The 15,711-nt window shown below is 37.8% G+C and overlaps 1 protein-coding gene across 2 annotated transcripts; it reads right to left on the bottom strand.

The window, feature by feature from the left end:
• Window positions 1-384: 384 nt before the first annotated feature.
• LOC111885963 (auxin-responsive protein IAA13-like) lies at window positions 385-2,246 on the bottom strand. Of its 2 annotated transcripts, none has more exons than XM_052771659.1 (4): window positions 1,937-2,246; window positions 1,156-1,475; window positions 953-1,070; window positions 385-755 (listed from the first exon to the last, which is right to left on the bottom strand). In XM_052771659.1, exons 1-4 carry the CDS (start codon window positions 2,077-2,079, stop codon window positions 680-682), a joined length of 657 nt encoding a protein of 218 aa, XP_052627619.1. In that variant the 5' UTR covers window positions 2,080-2,246; the 3' UTR covers window positions 385-679. The 2 variants fall into 2 exon arrangements, with proteins under 2 accessions (XP_052627619.1, XP_052627620.1); XM_052771660.1 differs by having other exon boundaries at window positions 1,156-1,472; window positions 1,937-2,224.
• Window positions 2,247-15,711: the final 13,465 nt, after the last annotated feature.

Below are 15,711 nucleotides of genomic sequence, written 5' to 3'. Positions count from 1 at the left end.
ATTTCTCATTTTAATTTGAGTTCATGTGAAAAATTATGTCAAATCTATCTATTTATAGGCAACAATTTGGCAATTTCGCAGTGACTTTTCTTAATTCCACCACCATATTAACACGGGAGGGTGGACCCTAATCAAAAGAATTCCAAAATGAAAAAGAAATTTTGCATTTGGGTCCATAACTTCACATTAGCCTAACCACAATTAGCAAATTAGGTTGCCATTTTGGTCGAATTTCAACAAATATGATGGTTATTTTTGTAATTTTCTGTTATAGTTTGTCATGGGTCTCCATTAAATGTATTAAAGTCAAAAATAAACAACACCTTAGTCACACAAATACACTTCCTTGAAGTTGAATATGGATGGGACAATTACAAATACAAGTATAACAAAAACGATGATTGAAATGTAATATAAAGAAAAAGTCACATATTGTAGCAAGCTTAAGAAACTTGTAAATAACATAATCAAACCTTTCAAGATTGGTATGAAAACTATATGTAAGCAAAACACATCTAATACACTTACGCAACAAAAACATAAAAAAGAATCGAATGGACAAAAAACCAGGGATCGAACCCAAAAAAAGGTGAACATATAATAAAGCAACCAAGATTATGCAAACAAAAGCTTCATTTTCTTTTTCTAGTCTCTGTGGTGGTGTTCTTTTCGTGTTTCTTCATCTTCTTAATTCAAGTCCACTTGCTTCTGAAGTTTTCATGATTCGTAACCTTTTCACAGTGCCCAAAAACATCCTGTTTATACCATCACAAAAAACATGTTACCAAAATGAATAATCAAAATATATTTGTTACACAGGACATGATCAGACAAAACTCGACAAGTTTTTTAGGGCTATTTTGGTATTTTGTATGGCCAAAAGTTTTTTTTTTATTACATCAACACAGTAGAACCTGTTATGTTTAGTATGTCCATGTAACATAATTAGTACCTCCATGGCACGTCTCCTACAAGCATCCAATCGCCTTCTTTATCTTCATAAGTGAGAACAAACTCGGAAGATCCATCCAAAAGCCGAGATCTTTGTTTTCCTTGATGCTTTTCTTTACCTATAAACAAACATTAAATTTAAACTTAAAGACTATTTCACATGTTTATTTATGTTTTAACCTCGTAAATTATATCCAAACTTACGAGAACTTGTGGATGCTTTCAAGAACATAACTTCAAGAGCTTGAGCTAAAGTTTCATAGCAATCATGTGCATTCAAATCGACTTTCCTTCCAATCGGCAATCCATCCATATTCACTTTCACATATCCAGAATGACCTGTTTCTTTAACGATTGTTTCGTCTTTCTTCTTTTCATGGGTTTTGTTCTTCTTTTTTGAAGTGGTGGCAACGACGTCGTTTCCATTAACTCCTTTCTCTTCTTCGGTCTTTGAAAATTTCGCTTGGTTGACCAAACTGTTCATCCTGTAAGTCTTCACAGGTGGCCATCCCACCACTTGACTGCTTCAAAAACGTCAAATTAATCAGTCAAAACATTCATCCATTAAATCAAGATTCAAGATTTATGCTTCTTTAAAACTCAAAATCCATGATCTAAATCAGGTTGAATTTTTAGAGAACAATAAAGGAGAGATCTTTCTTGATATACAACTATCAATGCATGTGGTACAACTCTTACATGCAACGAAAAACCAAACTAGGAATCATCAAAAGCATTAAAGCAAGTTCCAAATCGAAAAGAGCCAAAATTTTTTATTCCTGTTTCAAAAGCAAATATTCTCTGGTTTAAAATCCCTCAAACAGTGACCTTTTTTCATGATATTCAACCATAAATGCATGCTGTACAGACCTTAAATGCAATAAAACCAAACAAGGAATCAGGTTGTAGCCCCACCCCACCTTGAAAAATGAAAACACACACAAAATACACACACACACAAGCGAAAGATCATAAGAATATTAACCTGATAGCACCATTGGAAGATGGAGTATAAGCACCGGATGTAAGACTTAACCCTAATCCAAGTTCCAGTTCCTCCTCGTCTCCATAATCATCACCACCGCCGCCGCCGCCGCTGCCGGTGCCTAGTCGGAAAGTTGTTTCCATGGGAAGATACAGAGTGCAGAAATGGGTTGTACAGAGGAAGAAGAAGAAGAAGAAAGGTGTGGGAGAATAGAATGTGGTTTGTTTTTTCTAAGTGAGAAGGGATCGTTGAAGAAGAAGTGAAAAAAGCAAGAAGAAAAGGAGAAAAGCGGTCACCTAAGAGGAAACAGAGCAGGAGTGTGTGGTTATAGGCAGGGGACCCATGTGTCTGCTGGTAGTGCGCTTGGCATTACCACTTCTCTGCCCTTTTCATTATGTTGTGCAAAAAGAAAGAAATTTCCACACCTGTCCCCTCAATCTTTGTAAATTACGTTTTCAACCTTCTTTGCATTACAATGTTTTTATACTAAATAAATAAATAAACTAGCCAATATAAATAAACTAGCCAATATACTAAATAAATAAATAAACTAGCCAGTAGTTAAAAGAGTGAGTTATTGTGAGAACTAAAAAAATATGTGAGAACTTGCAACCCATCCGTCTGGAGTTGAAAAACTATGTGTTCGCGGTCATACGGACTGCAGACGTAGATATCTGCATGCATCAACAGTCATATGGACTGCGGACGAAGATATGTATGTATGCATCAACAATGCATATATATGAATATTTTTCAAAAAATAAAAATCATCAAAACTTTTTTTTAGCCTAGGTATGACGTAGACGTTGCATTTCGTTAATATTTGTGGTTTTGGTGTTGAAATATGATATACGGATTAGGAGTTCTTAAGTTTTCATAAATTTGTTGGTTTTCGAAAAAACTTGTGTCGTAGCTAAAAAAAAAGTAGAAAAAAGAGTAAATTACACAAATGGTCCCTATGGTTTAGGGTAATTTACGTGTTTGGTCCCTAACTTATTTTTTTAACTCGGAAGGTCCCTACTGTTTGTTTTTGTTACGCGCCTGGTCCCTGTCTCACCTAAAAAGACTATTTTGCCCTTGATTTTTTAACTTATTTAAATAAACACACCCCCAACCCCAACCCCCTCACATTACCCTACCTACCATACCATTTTTCCCTATTTAAATAATAGTCTTTTTAGATAAGACATGGACCAAGCGCGAAACAAAAACAAAAAGTAGGGACCAAGCGCGTAACAAAAACAAACATTAGCAACCTTCCGAGTTAAAAAAATAAGTTATGGACCAAATACGTAAATTACCCCAAACCATAGGGATCAGTCGTGTAATTTACTCTAGAAAAAAAGAACCAATCATGAAAATAAGGAATAACCAACACCTAAATAAAAATGACCATTACATACCGGATATTCAACAATATAAGATTTTTCATTTTTAGGGAAGATTGTCATAACTTGCAAAATAGGTTTGTGCCAATCCGATTATCCGAAGGTTCACTAGGTTAACCAAGGTGGGTAATCTACCACGTGTTATCCTTCATGCAAAGACATTGATCTTTCCCAAACTTATTACAAGAAGAACAATTTGTAAATTGGGGGAGGTAATATCAATATAGTGGCAAAGTGATATTGAATATTTTGGAGTCATCGAGAGATCATGGCCAAGAACTAATTGCATTAACATGGGAGAATTGCTCGAAAAGGAGCCAATTGCATTGGCATGGAGGATTTTTGGGAAAAAAAACTCTAAAACGAATATTGTCTCGAGAAATAAATTAATTAAAAAAAAAAACTTAACTCACTTATTTCCTAAATCAATTAATATAATTGAAAATGTAGCATATTATACCATTGACCATCAACCATTTAGAGTAAGTTTGACAAAACTAATATTACTGAAGTATATAATATATTTTGCAACTGTTCATCAACAATTTAATATTTTTCAACCATTTAAAGTATGTTTGACAAAGTTATCTCGGATATTTATTTGTATAAAAATGCTTAAAAAAAGTAATTGTAATCTTTTCAACCATTTAAAGTATGTGGTTTTGATTTCTACCGAACTTAATTTTTATTTATATATTTATTTTTTGTGAATTTGATGCACATCCAACTTGAAATAACTAATATGCCATTTAAATAATTCTTTATTAATTTTATTTATTTATTCTCGTATTTATTTATTCTCGTATTTATTTATCTGTTTGGGATCTGCAAAATTAACATCATCGCTACCTTAGCGTCGCCATCACCTTGAGCTCGATTAACACTGTTTGAAAACATGCTTTAAAAATGCCTTTAAATCTCTCTCTCTCTCTCTCTCTCTCTAGTTTTTACATACTTACCACTGGTCAATGCCATAACCATTGTAGTTTGTCAAATCTGATGAACCTTACTCAAGAGCTGAAAGGCCTAGCTCACATGTCATCTTCAGTCGTTTAGGATCTGCAAATTAACATTATCGCCACCGTAGCTCGCCAAATTTGAAACCTTAGCGTCGCCATCACCTTGAGCTCGATTAACACTGTTTGAAAACCTGCTTCAAAATGCCTTTAAATTGCTCTCTCTTTCTCTCTCTCCCTCTCTCTCTCTCTCTCTTCCCCCCCCCCCTCTTCTTTTACGACGGTTGGTGGTCCTCTTACTCTCACTCTCGTTCTATCTCTTATAGCAAGGCATGTCATTACAAAGCCTAACTAAACGTGGAAAGATGAAGAAAGGAATTAATCTACAAAAAGCGAGCATGAGTTTCTCGTTTAATAACAGTTTAAAGTTTAATTTTTTAAATTACCAGAGATAGGATTTTCAAATCTCACTAGACAATGCAGTTAGGGTTTACAAACCTCTACCCCCCCCCCCCCCCCCCCCCGGCGGTAACGTCCCATTTCCACAACCGAAAAAATTCATTTTTATTTAAAGTAAAACATCATAATTATAAAATCCATGTTAAGAAAACCATTTATTCCAAATTACATTTGTTAAAAAAATCAGAGTACTATAAAAAAACATGGAATCCTCAATGTTGTTGATGAGTGTGTATAGTCACGCCTTCACCTTCCCACAATCAACGATGAAACCTGAAAAACATAAACAAATGTGTAAGCACAAAACTTAAAGAGTTTCCTCCAAAATAACACACACAACAGAACATATACAAGCATGCATATTGGGTCCACAGTCATCAGACCAAATTACCCCAGGTACGTTGGCATGCCGCCTCAATCCAACCACTCTTCCTGAGCCTCCGTGCCTACGTCTTATAGTCGCAACACATGGTCACTTGGCCTACAACACACATCAGAATCGCCTCAACCTCAACCACCACAATATGTCGACATATAACAAACAAGAGATCAAGTAGGCACATAAATACAAACAACAACCAATCATACAACTCACTACCACCTACTAGACACTTCACAGCACACTGCTCCCCTACCGACAACTCTCCATGGAATTCATAACCATAAGGAACCAATAGTGAGATTTGAACATATGATCCTACTCTAGAGCCACAACCAAACAAAAAACTAGAAAGAAAGCCTAAATCAAGAGTTCTCATGCTATCCTACATGGCTACGTACAACCCTCAGGGCATTCCACTAGACGATAATCAACATACTCGTACTCTAACTAGCATACCACTACTGATGCATCCTAACACATAAGGATATATATATATATATATATATATATATATATATATATATATATATATATATATATATATAATAACTCACTACAGCACATTAACATCCTATACACAAGGACGCATAACCAAATACCCAAGGAATGCATAGCCATATGTATCCAGTGGTGAGATAGACACCCGACAGATGATCCTACTGTAAAGCCACAACCAACACAAGGAACATGCAAGAAATCCTATATCAAGAGTCCTTAGTCTATCTCATGGGACTACATACAACTCCTACGACATCCCTCTACTAAATGATAGGTGTCTTCGATCCGCGGGTACAGTGAGGAAAAATCACTTGAAACAAAGAACCAAGAAACATTGTGACGTGCTCCTTTTTCTGCACTACTTCCCCCTCCCCCCCCCCCCCCAACCTACTAGTATGAAAACATGGTAGAATCTTAGTTAACAACCAAAATCCTTCTAGTTTGATCCTAAGTCAAACTGGTCAAAAAGTCAACGGTCAATCTTGGTCAAAGTCAACATCATGTCGTGGCCCTCCTTGGCTATGTCGAGGGAATGCAAGGTTAAAGCGTCAATCAAGAAAGAAGTTTTCACACTATGGGAACGCCAGGACAAGTCATTCATGACTTTTGACTTTGCCACGTCGTGGCTAGCGTTTGCCACGTCGTGGCCACTAGAAAAATGTCATTTCTCTCATTAAAAGCTTAATCCTTTCAGATCAAAGCTCATACTTCCATATTTACTCTTCCACACTGACTTAATGGATAAAGTTTCCAAATTTAACCATTAAGACTCCATTTCAAGGCATGATCTAGAATTTAAAGTCCATTATGTCCTTAATGGGGCTATAACTTTAACATGGACACAAAATACACTAAGCATGGTCCCTTTCTCAATCAACAGAAGTCCAAGGACCTAGGAAAGCCACCACACATTCTGGAATTCTTCAAACTCCAAGAACATCCAAGTAAGGGACAAAAACACCCAAAAATGACCTAGAATTTTGTTGGATAAGGTGTCTAAGTCCATAACTATATTTGGTATGTACTTGACCCGATTTAGCATGGTCCATTTGGGTTGCATGACATTGTAACAATTGGATAGACAAAATGAGAAAAAGGACACTTATGATTTGTTAATATATTATAAGCTCTAATATATTAATATGAAATCATATTATTTAATTAGTATTGATCAAGAACTAATTTGGAAATAATTTTGTGATCAAAAGAGACTAATTAAATATATGGGGATTGATTTGGTAAATCATTCATTCTTATATAGTGGGCTTATGATCAATGATTCATTAGATTGGGCTAAAACCCATAGGGTGCTCCATGGAATTTAAAACCCATGGATCATAGAGGAAATGAAAAGTTATGCACATTAGGGTTTACATGGTGTAACCCTACATGTGACACACTATATAAAGAGCCCCATGGCAAGCAAAATCAGCACTAAGACTAAAGGGTGAGGGCTAGCCGAATTTTGTGCTCAAGTGTTCTTCTATCAATTTATTCCAAGAGTTGTGGTGTTGTGTGAAGCATTTGAGGCATCACATTTGGGGTGCTAGGCTCACAAGGTCTTAAGGAATCCAAGCTACAAGAAAGGTATATCATTCTACAAGTTTTGTATTACACATATACCCCATGATATGCTAGCTAGGATGAAACCTTGGAAAAATGAAAGTTTGCATGTATAATAGAGAAAACATAGATCCAAGGTTTCTAGGGTTGCATGTACACCATAGGAGTTTTAGAATGCTCAAAACCCATCAAACTTGAATATAGAAGAAATGGTTTCAATGTATGAACTTTATACCTTCAATAACTCATAAAACTGAAGAGAATGTTGGATCCAAGCTTGTTTCTTGTTCCCTTGCTTCCTTGTGAACTTCCGTCTTCCAAAGCTCTACCAAAAACCCAAGAACAAGGCTCAAATTTGATGAAATAGACTCTCAAGCATGCATGGAGACTATGGTTTCAAGATGGGGAAGTGGAGGCTGAAGAGGATTATAGTGGTGATGATTATGATGACATGTATGGAATTGGAAAGATCTGGTGAATCGTTATATAAATCCTGAACACACGGAGTAAATAAATCTGGTCTAATCTCTCATTAGTTTTGGTTAGAAAGAGTACAAAATGGGTTTGCTAATTCTCTCTCTAAAACTAATGTTCTCCAAATGTTCCTTACAAGTTCTTCTTACAAGATCTTACATAATGGGAGTTATTCACTTCCAATTTATAGGAAAGACTCAACCCATTTACCAGGGTAAGCACAAAACTACATCCAAGAGTGACTTTGCACCGTAACATTCACCCCCTCAAAGTTAGGATTGGATGTCCCGACTTCAATATCCAACAAGCTCGCACGATTAAGACCAAACTCCCCTCGAAGTGATACTAGTCTTCAAATCCACAAATGAATACCCGAAGCTTCGAATACCCATTCTTCATTCTCTCATTTTTATAATCATAAAAATGATTATAAAATCCATTAAGGATGAGAAGCGCCCGATAAATAATCTTCACATAACTCCCCCTTGATGTGTGCCAAAAATGAAACCTCGAAAAACTTGCATGGAAAAACAATCACGAAAAAGCCTTGAAAAAAAATCCAATTTGGGAAAAATTTCGACTTTTAGGTAAGAGTTGCAAGAATTTTCAAAATCCAGGTAAAAACTATCACTTTCTGAATTCAGCAGGAACCCATTGTGCCAAAAACTACTTAAGATGTGAAACTCTACTCCAGTTGCGAAACTGGGCATAAAGTGTAACTTCATATTATCTGCAGAGACTGAACTTGTAAAATTCTCCATTTCTTGGAATTGTTAGCCCAATTCCGAAGTGGGTTAATTTATGCCAACATTTCGAAATTGCAGGGGCTAAATGAGAAACTTCAGCTTTTTCACAATTTTTTTACACGAATGTCGAAGTTGAACCATTTGTGCCACTTCGTGAAAAGATCAACGACGAAAATAAAAAATAATTGTTTTCTTTTTCACTTCATTTCACAAAAAACGTTTCGTTATAAGAATTCGTTAACAAAGAAACCCTTTTGTAATGCCCAATTCATGGTACGTATTTAATCCATTTTATGTCATTTTTATAAAAGTGACTCAACGAGTAGTAGCCCTAACTCGTCGAGTAGATGTCAGGATTGGACGTGGGTTTTAAGTGATCTACTCGCCGAGTTCATGCTTTACTCGGCGAGTAGGCCAGGCTGGGGGAAAGCCTAATATTTAGGGTTTGCACCCTATTTAAGCAACATTATGGGCCTCTAGACCAGCCTTCATCACCTCCAGAGCATTAATCTCGAAACCCTAATCCTCCATAAGTGAACTTAATCTTTCTTGGTGATTTTGAGAGTTATTGGTGTATCTTGAAGCTAGTGAAAGAGTTGGAAGGAAGAAGGTTCAAGGGAGAAAGAGTAGATCCAAGAACAACATCAGCTTCTCTTCACTTTCTGGTAATCAAGCTCCATACTTGACTTGTAGTTTTATAGATCTTCTTATTGTCATTTTTATGGAGTTTTGGGTCCCAAAAGCTTGATCCTTGAGACTTGGACGTCCCAAGTCTATTCATCCTCAGATCTGGAACCTTGGAGGGTCCTCATGGCATAAAGGTGCCATCTTTATGGCCATGAGAACCCCAAGTATGAAATAAACCTCATTTGTGGCCTTTTGAGCATAAAAAACCCATGCATGAATGTAAAGTTCATGACTTTACGTATCATAATGATCTTAGGAGCCTAGATCTAGTTATAAGACTTAGACATGCATAGAATCGACGAGACATTCTTGGGACTCGGCGGGTCATGGGTCAGTTCCCAAAACCGTTGTGACACAGAGGAACACAGTTGAGTTTAGAAGGGATTTAGACGAGTCCAGGGAAGGGACTCAACAAAATGGGCATAGCCATGGATTTGGGAACCATGGGGCTCAACGAGTACAGGAACGTACTCGGCAAGTCCAAGGCCATCTCCCAGCTTTTGAAGATGGACTCGACGAGTTGCTCATACAACTTGGCGAGTCACAGACTAGACACGTCATAAGACGAAGATAAACTCGACGAGTTCAATAGGAACTCGACGAGCCAGATGAAGATTGTCCCGATGTTATGGTTGAAGGTAAACTCGTCGAGTTCTTGCTAAACTCGACGAATAGAGTCGGGTTGGGGACAGATGGAAAAGTAGGGACTCGGCGAGTTGGCGGGGCAACTCGGCGAGTCAAGTCAACCGGGACGTTGACTTTGACCAGAATATTGACCAAGGGTGAGATGGTCATTTCACCCTGAGATTTGTTATCAGTTTTTGACTAAGTGTCATTGTGGGAATTATAGTCGGAGAGTCGCCGGAGCAGCAGCCAGATATTTCTCACTTAGGGTTTCAGCAGTCAGACACACGAGGTGAGTGTCCCTTAAGTAGGAACGGGTCTAAGGCACCAAGTTTGGCCCACAGTATGAGTTTATCAGTACCTGAGTTTGGTCAGGGCCCATATTTCTTAGTCAGTTGAGTGTGGGCGGGGCCCATATCTCCTAGTAGTTCGGTTGCAATATGATACATGATTGAATAATAGATTTAGTATACTTGTTTCTGTGTGATACTTGTATGTCGGTATAGTAGTTGAGTGTGGGCAGGGCCCGTATCTCATAGTAGCCAAGTGTGGGCGGGGCCCGTATCTCAAGTAACTAAGTGTGGGCGAGGCCCGTATCTCAAAGATAGCAGAGTGTGGGCGAGGCCCGTATCTCCTAGTTAGCGGAGTGTAGGAGAGGCTCGTATCTCCATGAGTGTGGGCGGGGCCTATATCTCCCAGTTGTATGTTATATGTGTTTGGTATGTGGTAGTTTGGGGGAGCTCACTAAGCTTCATGCGTACGGTTTTTAGTTTTGGTTTCAGGTACTTCCACTAGCAAAGGGAAGGGCTCGGGATGATCGCATGGTACACACCATTCAGCATGGGAGTTTCACTCTGATATTTTGTTAGAAGATTTATATATGTGACAGATTTTATGATATGTTATGATACATGACTCACGATTTTACTTATGATACTAGATGGTTTATGACTTTTATAATGATTGAAAAATGAAATTTTTGGGCCATATTTTTGGGATGTTTCAAGTTGGTATCAGAGCCTTGGTTTGAGGGATTCGGGCACACTCTCAGGTGTGTCTGGACTTAAACTAAGGGATCGGTATGAAAACTTTTCAAAAGAAAATCATTTTTATAAAAATCACTTTGAGAAAAATAAAAGAATTTTAGAAAGAAAAGAACTTTGAAATGAGAAAAGGGTGTGGTGCTTGCAATCAGCCGAGCCCAAGTAAGTACTCCCAAATTACCCATACAAGTTTATACTATGTTATGATTATCAGCTTTATTAGAAACAACATGCTAGATTAGGACTAAGGATCTAGGAAGGATGCCTGATGTGCCTGTTATGTGTTATGCTTTATGAGAATTGCATGCTAGAACAGATTAGTCAGGATGATAGCCTCAGTAGTATATGCTTGATTATGCGTACTCAATGCCCGAATGTTGCTTGCTTTGTACTTTTAGAAGTTCTATTTGTATTCCACTAACTAATAAACGAATACATTAAGTTACATATTGAAAGGACTAAATAATTTCAGAAGGTTCGGTCTAACTCTATTTCGCAGCTCTTGTTTGAGTCCAACCGTTGTAGGGTAGGATCTCTCATTCGAAGAATTATCTGGTATGAGTAACATGTAATAGTATTCACGAGCTAGTTAGGGGAAGATAGCAGGGACTTCTTATGCAGCTGATGGTGGAGAGTGGGTTGGTGGTTTCCCTAGGGCGAGCCTAGGATGAGAGTAGCAGAGAGCAGTAGCAGTAGAAGGGACTTGGTGGATTCAAGGCGGTTCTTGAAGAAAGTACGGATAGATGTGGAAGGTAGTATGGGCCCGTACTACTGAAAGCAGAGTATCCGTACTCGAATTAAGGAAGGTCGAGATAAAACCAGGGAACTTGTAGCATGTGTGATCCCTCTAGCTATGAGTAATATTCTGATATGGTTTTGATGTATTTTCAAAGTGGTAGTTCTACGACCCAGACCAGCAGGCGGAAGTTCAGGTGCCAGGGAGGGATCAGGCTCGGGCTCGGGAGCCGAGCAGATAGATGAGAAAACTAGCGAGTTTCTCTCCTCAGAGGTTACTTGTGTTATACTCGAGCAGACTCATGTGATCTTCGGTACATTCAAGGAGGGTATTCTAGAGCTTCTGGATGAGAAGTTGAGCGCCTTTCGCACTGAGGTGGCGGCCATGATGGGATCGCACACGCTTATATTTAGGGAGTTCAGAGCATGTGGGTGTGACAACCCCAAATCTAATTCCGTTACAAACCCCATTTTCACTAACGGAACGTGTCACTATACGTTATTTTATGTAATATTTGGAATCGTCAATATCCGAATATCTAAATTTATGCATGGCTTAATATTATCATAAGAAATATAACTCGTATGTGTTAACCCCGTTTAACCTAATAGAGTTGTATTACCTTTCCAACCACTTCACCCGGGTAAAAAGTTTTAACCCAGGTAACTTTAAACATCGGGTAGCCGTGTATCGGGTGCAATTCCCGAGACATATGCAATGGGTGTGCACAACATTTGAACACTCATTTACTACACACCCACTCTCTCTCTCTACTTTCTCTCTCTAGACTCAAAAACGACCCCGATTCCGCTAATTTCCGACTTCCAAACGTAAGTACTCATCCTCTATCTTATTCTAGACATGCTTCATTGAATTTGAGGGCCAAAAATCATAAGAATCAAGGTTCAAAGAGGAGTTTACGGCCTAAGAAGCTCCTTAGGCCGTAAACCCCCAAATCCATGCCAAAGACCAAGTTTTTCCTTCTTTTAAGCTAGTATACTAATTAAGGCATATATCTAGAAGGGTTTGGACACTAAAACACAAGGATTTGACATGTAAAAAGGAGTTTACGGCCCAAGCTTGTTCTTAGGCCGTAAACACCTCAAACACCCCACAAATCCATGTTTAAGGCCCCAAAAACTCTTCTAGGGTGTTTAGTAATTTAGACTTGACAACAAGGAAGGTTTAAAGGCATTAAACATCATCATTTGAACATAAAAAGTGGATTTTACGGCCAAGGCTAAGCTTGGGCCGTAAACACCCAAACTTTTGTGTCAAACAAGCCCCTAAACTACCCTAATGCATGAAAGGAATTTATCTAAGGCCTATGGAAGTGTGTTGTACCATTAAACACTTCATTTTGACACCAAATGAAGAGTTTACGGCCAAGGAGGTTCTTGGGCCGTAAACTCCCCATAAATATGTGCCAAATTGTTCCAAACTCACTATAGGACCTTCTAGGATTTTTCTAAGCCATTTGGGACCATGTTGTACAAGTAAAACCTTCATCTTGAAGGATTTATAGGAGTTTACGGCCCAAGAGCAAGTCTTGGCCGTAAACTCCCCAAAAATATCACAAAATATGATGTTTAATCCTTCCCTCTTGGTCCAAAACACACACCACTAAATCAAGGAAGTGAGATAAGGCCTTAAACACACATTTTGGAGTGTCACAAGAGTTTACGGCCAAGCCTAGGGGGCTTACGGCCGTAAACTCCCAATGAGTGACTTCTAGGCCATAAACTCTAAGAAAGTGAACTCATGGACCCTCCCATAAATCATCCATGGCCTTGTACCACTCCCGGGAACCCATTCTAGGCCTTAAAACCCCGAAAACGACACTAGAATGTCCAAATTCTCTAATGAAAAGCATAAGATGATTAACTTCTTGTAAAATACATATTTCATATGATATTAGGGTCCTAAAAGGTGCTCAAGTGGTTATTTGGTACCAAACGCTCAATCGACACTATTACTCGATTTACCCGATTCACCCGATTTCCGCGATTTCAGGTGAGTTCATACCCCTTAATGGACCTTTCAAATGTTTTAAATGTTTTAGGGGGGAGATACAAGTTGCTTATAAACGTTTATGCAAAGTTTTACAGAACGAATTCCGAGTTACAAGGATTAATCACATGTGATTCACTACCCTTAGTTCAAATCACATGTGATTTGTCCCTATGCCTTAAAAACGGGTTTTACCCTTTTCAAACTATTTTTAGACAGTGAATCAGAATTTATATGTTCTTTTGGAAAAATACTTTTATTAAATCAATTTGCTTAGAAAATGTAACCACTCTGATATATTTATATAAATAAGACTTGGAGGACTTAGGACCGATATCTCGCCTTATTTCCTGTTCTTGTTTGATTGTGGGCTTAGGGTAGTAGTTATCCGTCCGACTGTCGTTGATTTCTTACTTATATAATCTGTATATCAGTATGGTATACGAATATTACTACTCTCACTTAATGCTAAAGTCACTAACATGCTAAGAAACATCCCCACTAAGATAACCATAATAGGTATGGTTAGGGTCGCTACCGCTACTACTCGCTAAAGTTATTATTATCTACACTATAATACTCACTATTACTAGACGGTACACTAGTAAGAGAATGCACTATGACCAATACTAAAAGATTTCCACACTATAACCATAGATAAAACACTAAACAAACAATAATACACTAAAACGCTACGAGATACTCTATTCGCTATTCACTACGCCCAGAGTGTTCCAGCAGGAGACGACTCTACATGTATAGATCTATACGGGGGCAGACGCTATTACATCCCGACTGTTAACTCAGTCCGCGCCGTACAGGCCCAGGGATGCCACTATTTCACTACACTGTGCATGACCGGGAAGGTCATGGGATTCTCTATTATTCTCACTATTGGTAAATTACAAGGAATACCCTACAACTACACTAAAATACTACACTAAATGTTGAACCACATCCCGAAGTAAGTAAGTATCTATCACTAAAGGAAGCTCGCACCTCTATCATGGATCACGGGCTTAACTTATCCTGTCACATTTGTTATTTGGAGATTTGCCAAAGAATTTTTACATTAAATTGTTTTCAAAGAGATAAAGAAGGCATACTTTTCACAGATTGTCACTTACAATGTATTACCTGGAAAATATGGGATTTTCTAAGTTTCTACTACTTATGAACATAAAGGATACATTTTAACACTAATGCTTTGTATACAAAAACTCACACTAAACTCTTATGAACTCACCAGCTTTATGCTGATAATTGTTTTCAAAATAACTTGTATCTTCAGGTCAAAGATAGACAGGTACAGACGCAGCATTTTGGAGAAGGTGGAGTACACAAGACCCATCTCTTATTTTTGAATTACTTTTGAGTGATTGTTAAACATTACAAAACACGCATGTAATTAAATTCACTATGTAATACTATGGTTGTATAATTCTTGTTTCTACTATTATGCAATTGCGATGATACTGTTCACTACGTCATCCACCCCGAAACATATTCCGCCGTTATCGGTTTTGGGGTGTGACAGATTGGTATCAGAGCATTGTTTATAGTGAATCAAGTATATCAACCTATAAAAGATATACGAACCAGAAACACTTCGGGACTAAAACACTCTGACCAAAAATATATACTGTTAAGTATTTAAAAGATCTAACTAAGTATATATATACACACATCACTATGAAACACAGGAATCAGTATCATCCTAGAACAAAACAAAAGTATTAAGATTGTTGGACAGCACAATTGGGTTTAGAGACATATAGTCACATTCAGGATGATGTAGCCTGATCAACTACGTTTTCCTGAGGGTGACTAGCATGTGCCTAAGTTCGGTTGTGATGTTGCAACAAGTCTAAAACTTACCAACAATACCACAATAACGCTACCATAAGAATACTATAGGAGTATTCTGTATCTCTAGATTATACGTAGGTGTTAACAAAAACGGTCATTACTAGTAGGACAATAGTTGCTAAGTGGATACACCACGATTACATGTGATTAGGGCGCTATAGACTCAGAATCTGCAGCCTTTGCTTCATTCCCTGTTCTTGTTTGATTGGGGTCTGAAGTTAGGGTGGTTTATTCGAAGGACTATCCTGCTTCGATTACATGTAATCGGTATGCACTACGCAAGTATTGGGTCAACTGGTAATGATTCCTTCTATAAGTATCTTAGAATAGTACGTCTATT

Source organism: Lactuca sativa, chromosome 1 (assembly GCF_002870075.4).
Source record: "Lactuca sativa cultivar Salinas chromosome 1, Lsat_Salinas_v11, whole genome shotgun sequence".
In the NCBI taxonomy this organism is placed as follows: Eukaryota; Viridiplantae; Streptophyta; class Magnoliopsida; order Asterales; family Asteraceae; genus Lactuca; species Lactuca sativa.
Note: the sequence above shows the minus strand (reverse complement) of the source record. Positions and strands in the feature narration are given on the sequence as shown.

Coding starts and splice junctions, on each gene's coding strand:
- LOC111885963 (XM_052771659.1), bottom strand. CDS start 2,079: ATGGAAACAACTTTCCGACTAGGCACCGGCAGCGGCGGCGGCGGCGGT. Junction 1,476..1,936: donor TCTTCCAATGGTGCTATCAG/GTTAATATTCTT, acceptor ACGTTTTTGAAG/CAGTCAAGTGGTGGGATGGC. Junction 756..952: donor GTAGGAGACGTGCCATGGAG/GTACTAATTATG, acceptor TGGTATAAACAG/GATGTTTTTGGGCACTGTGA.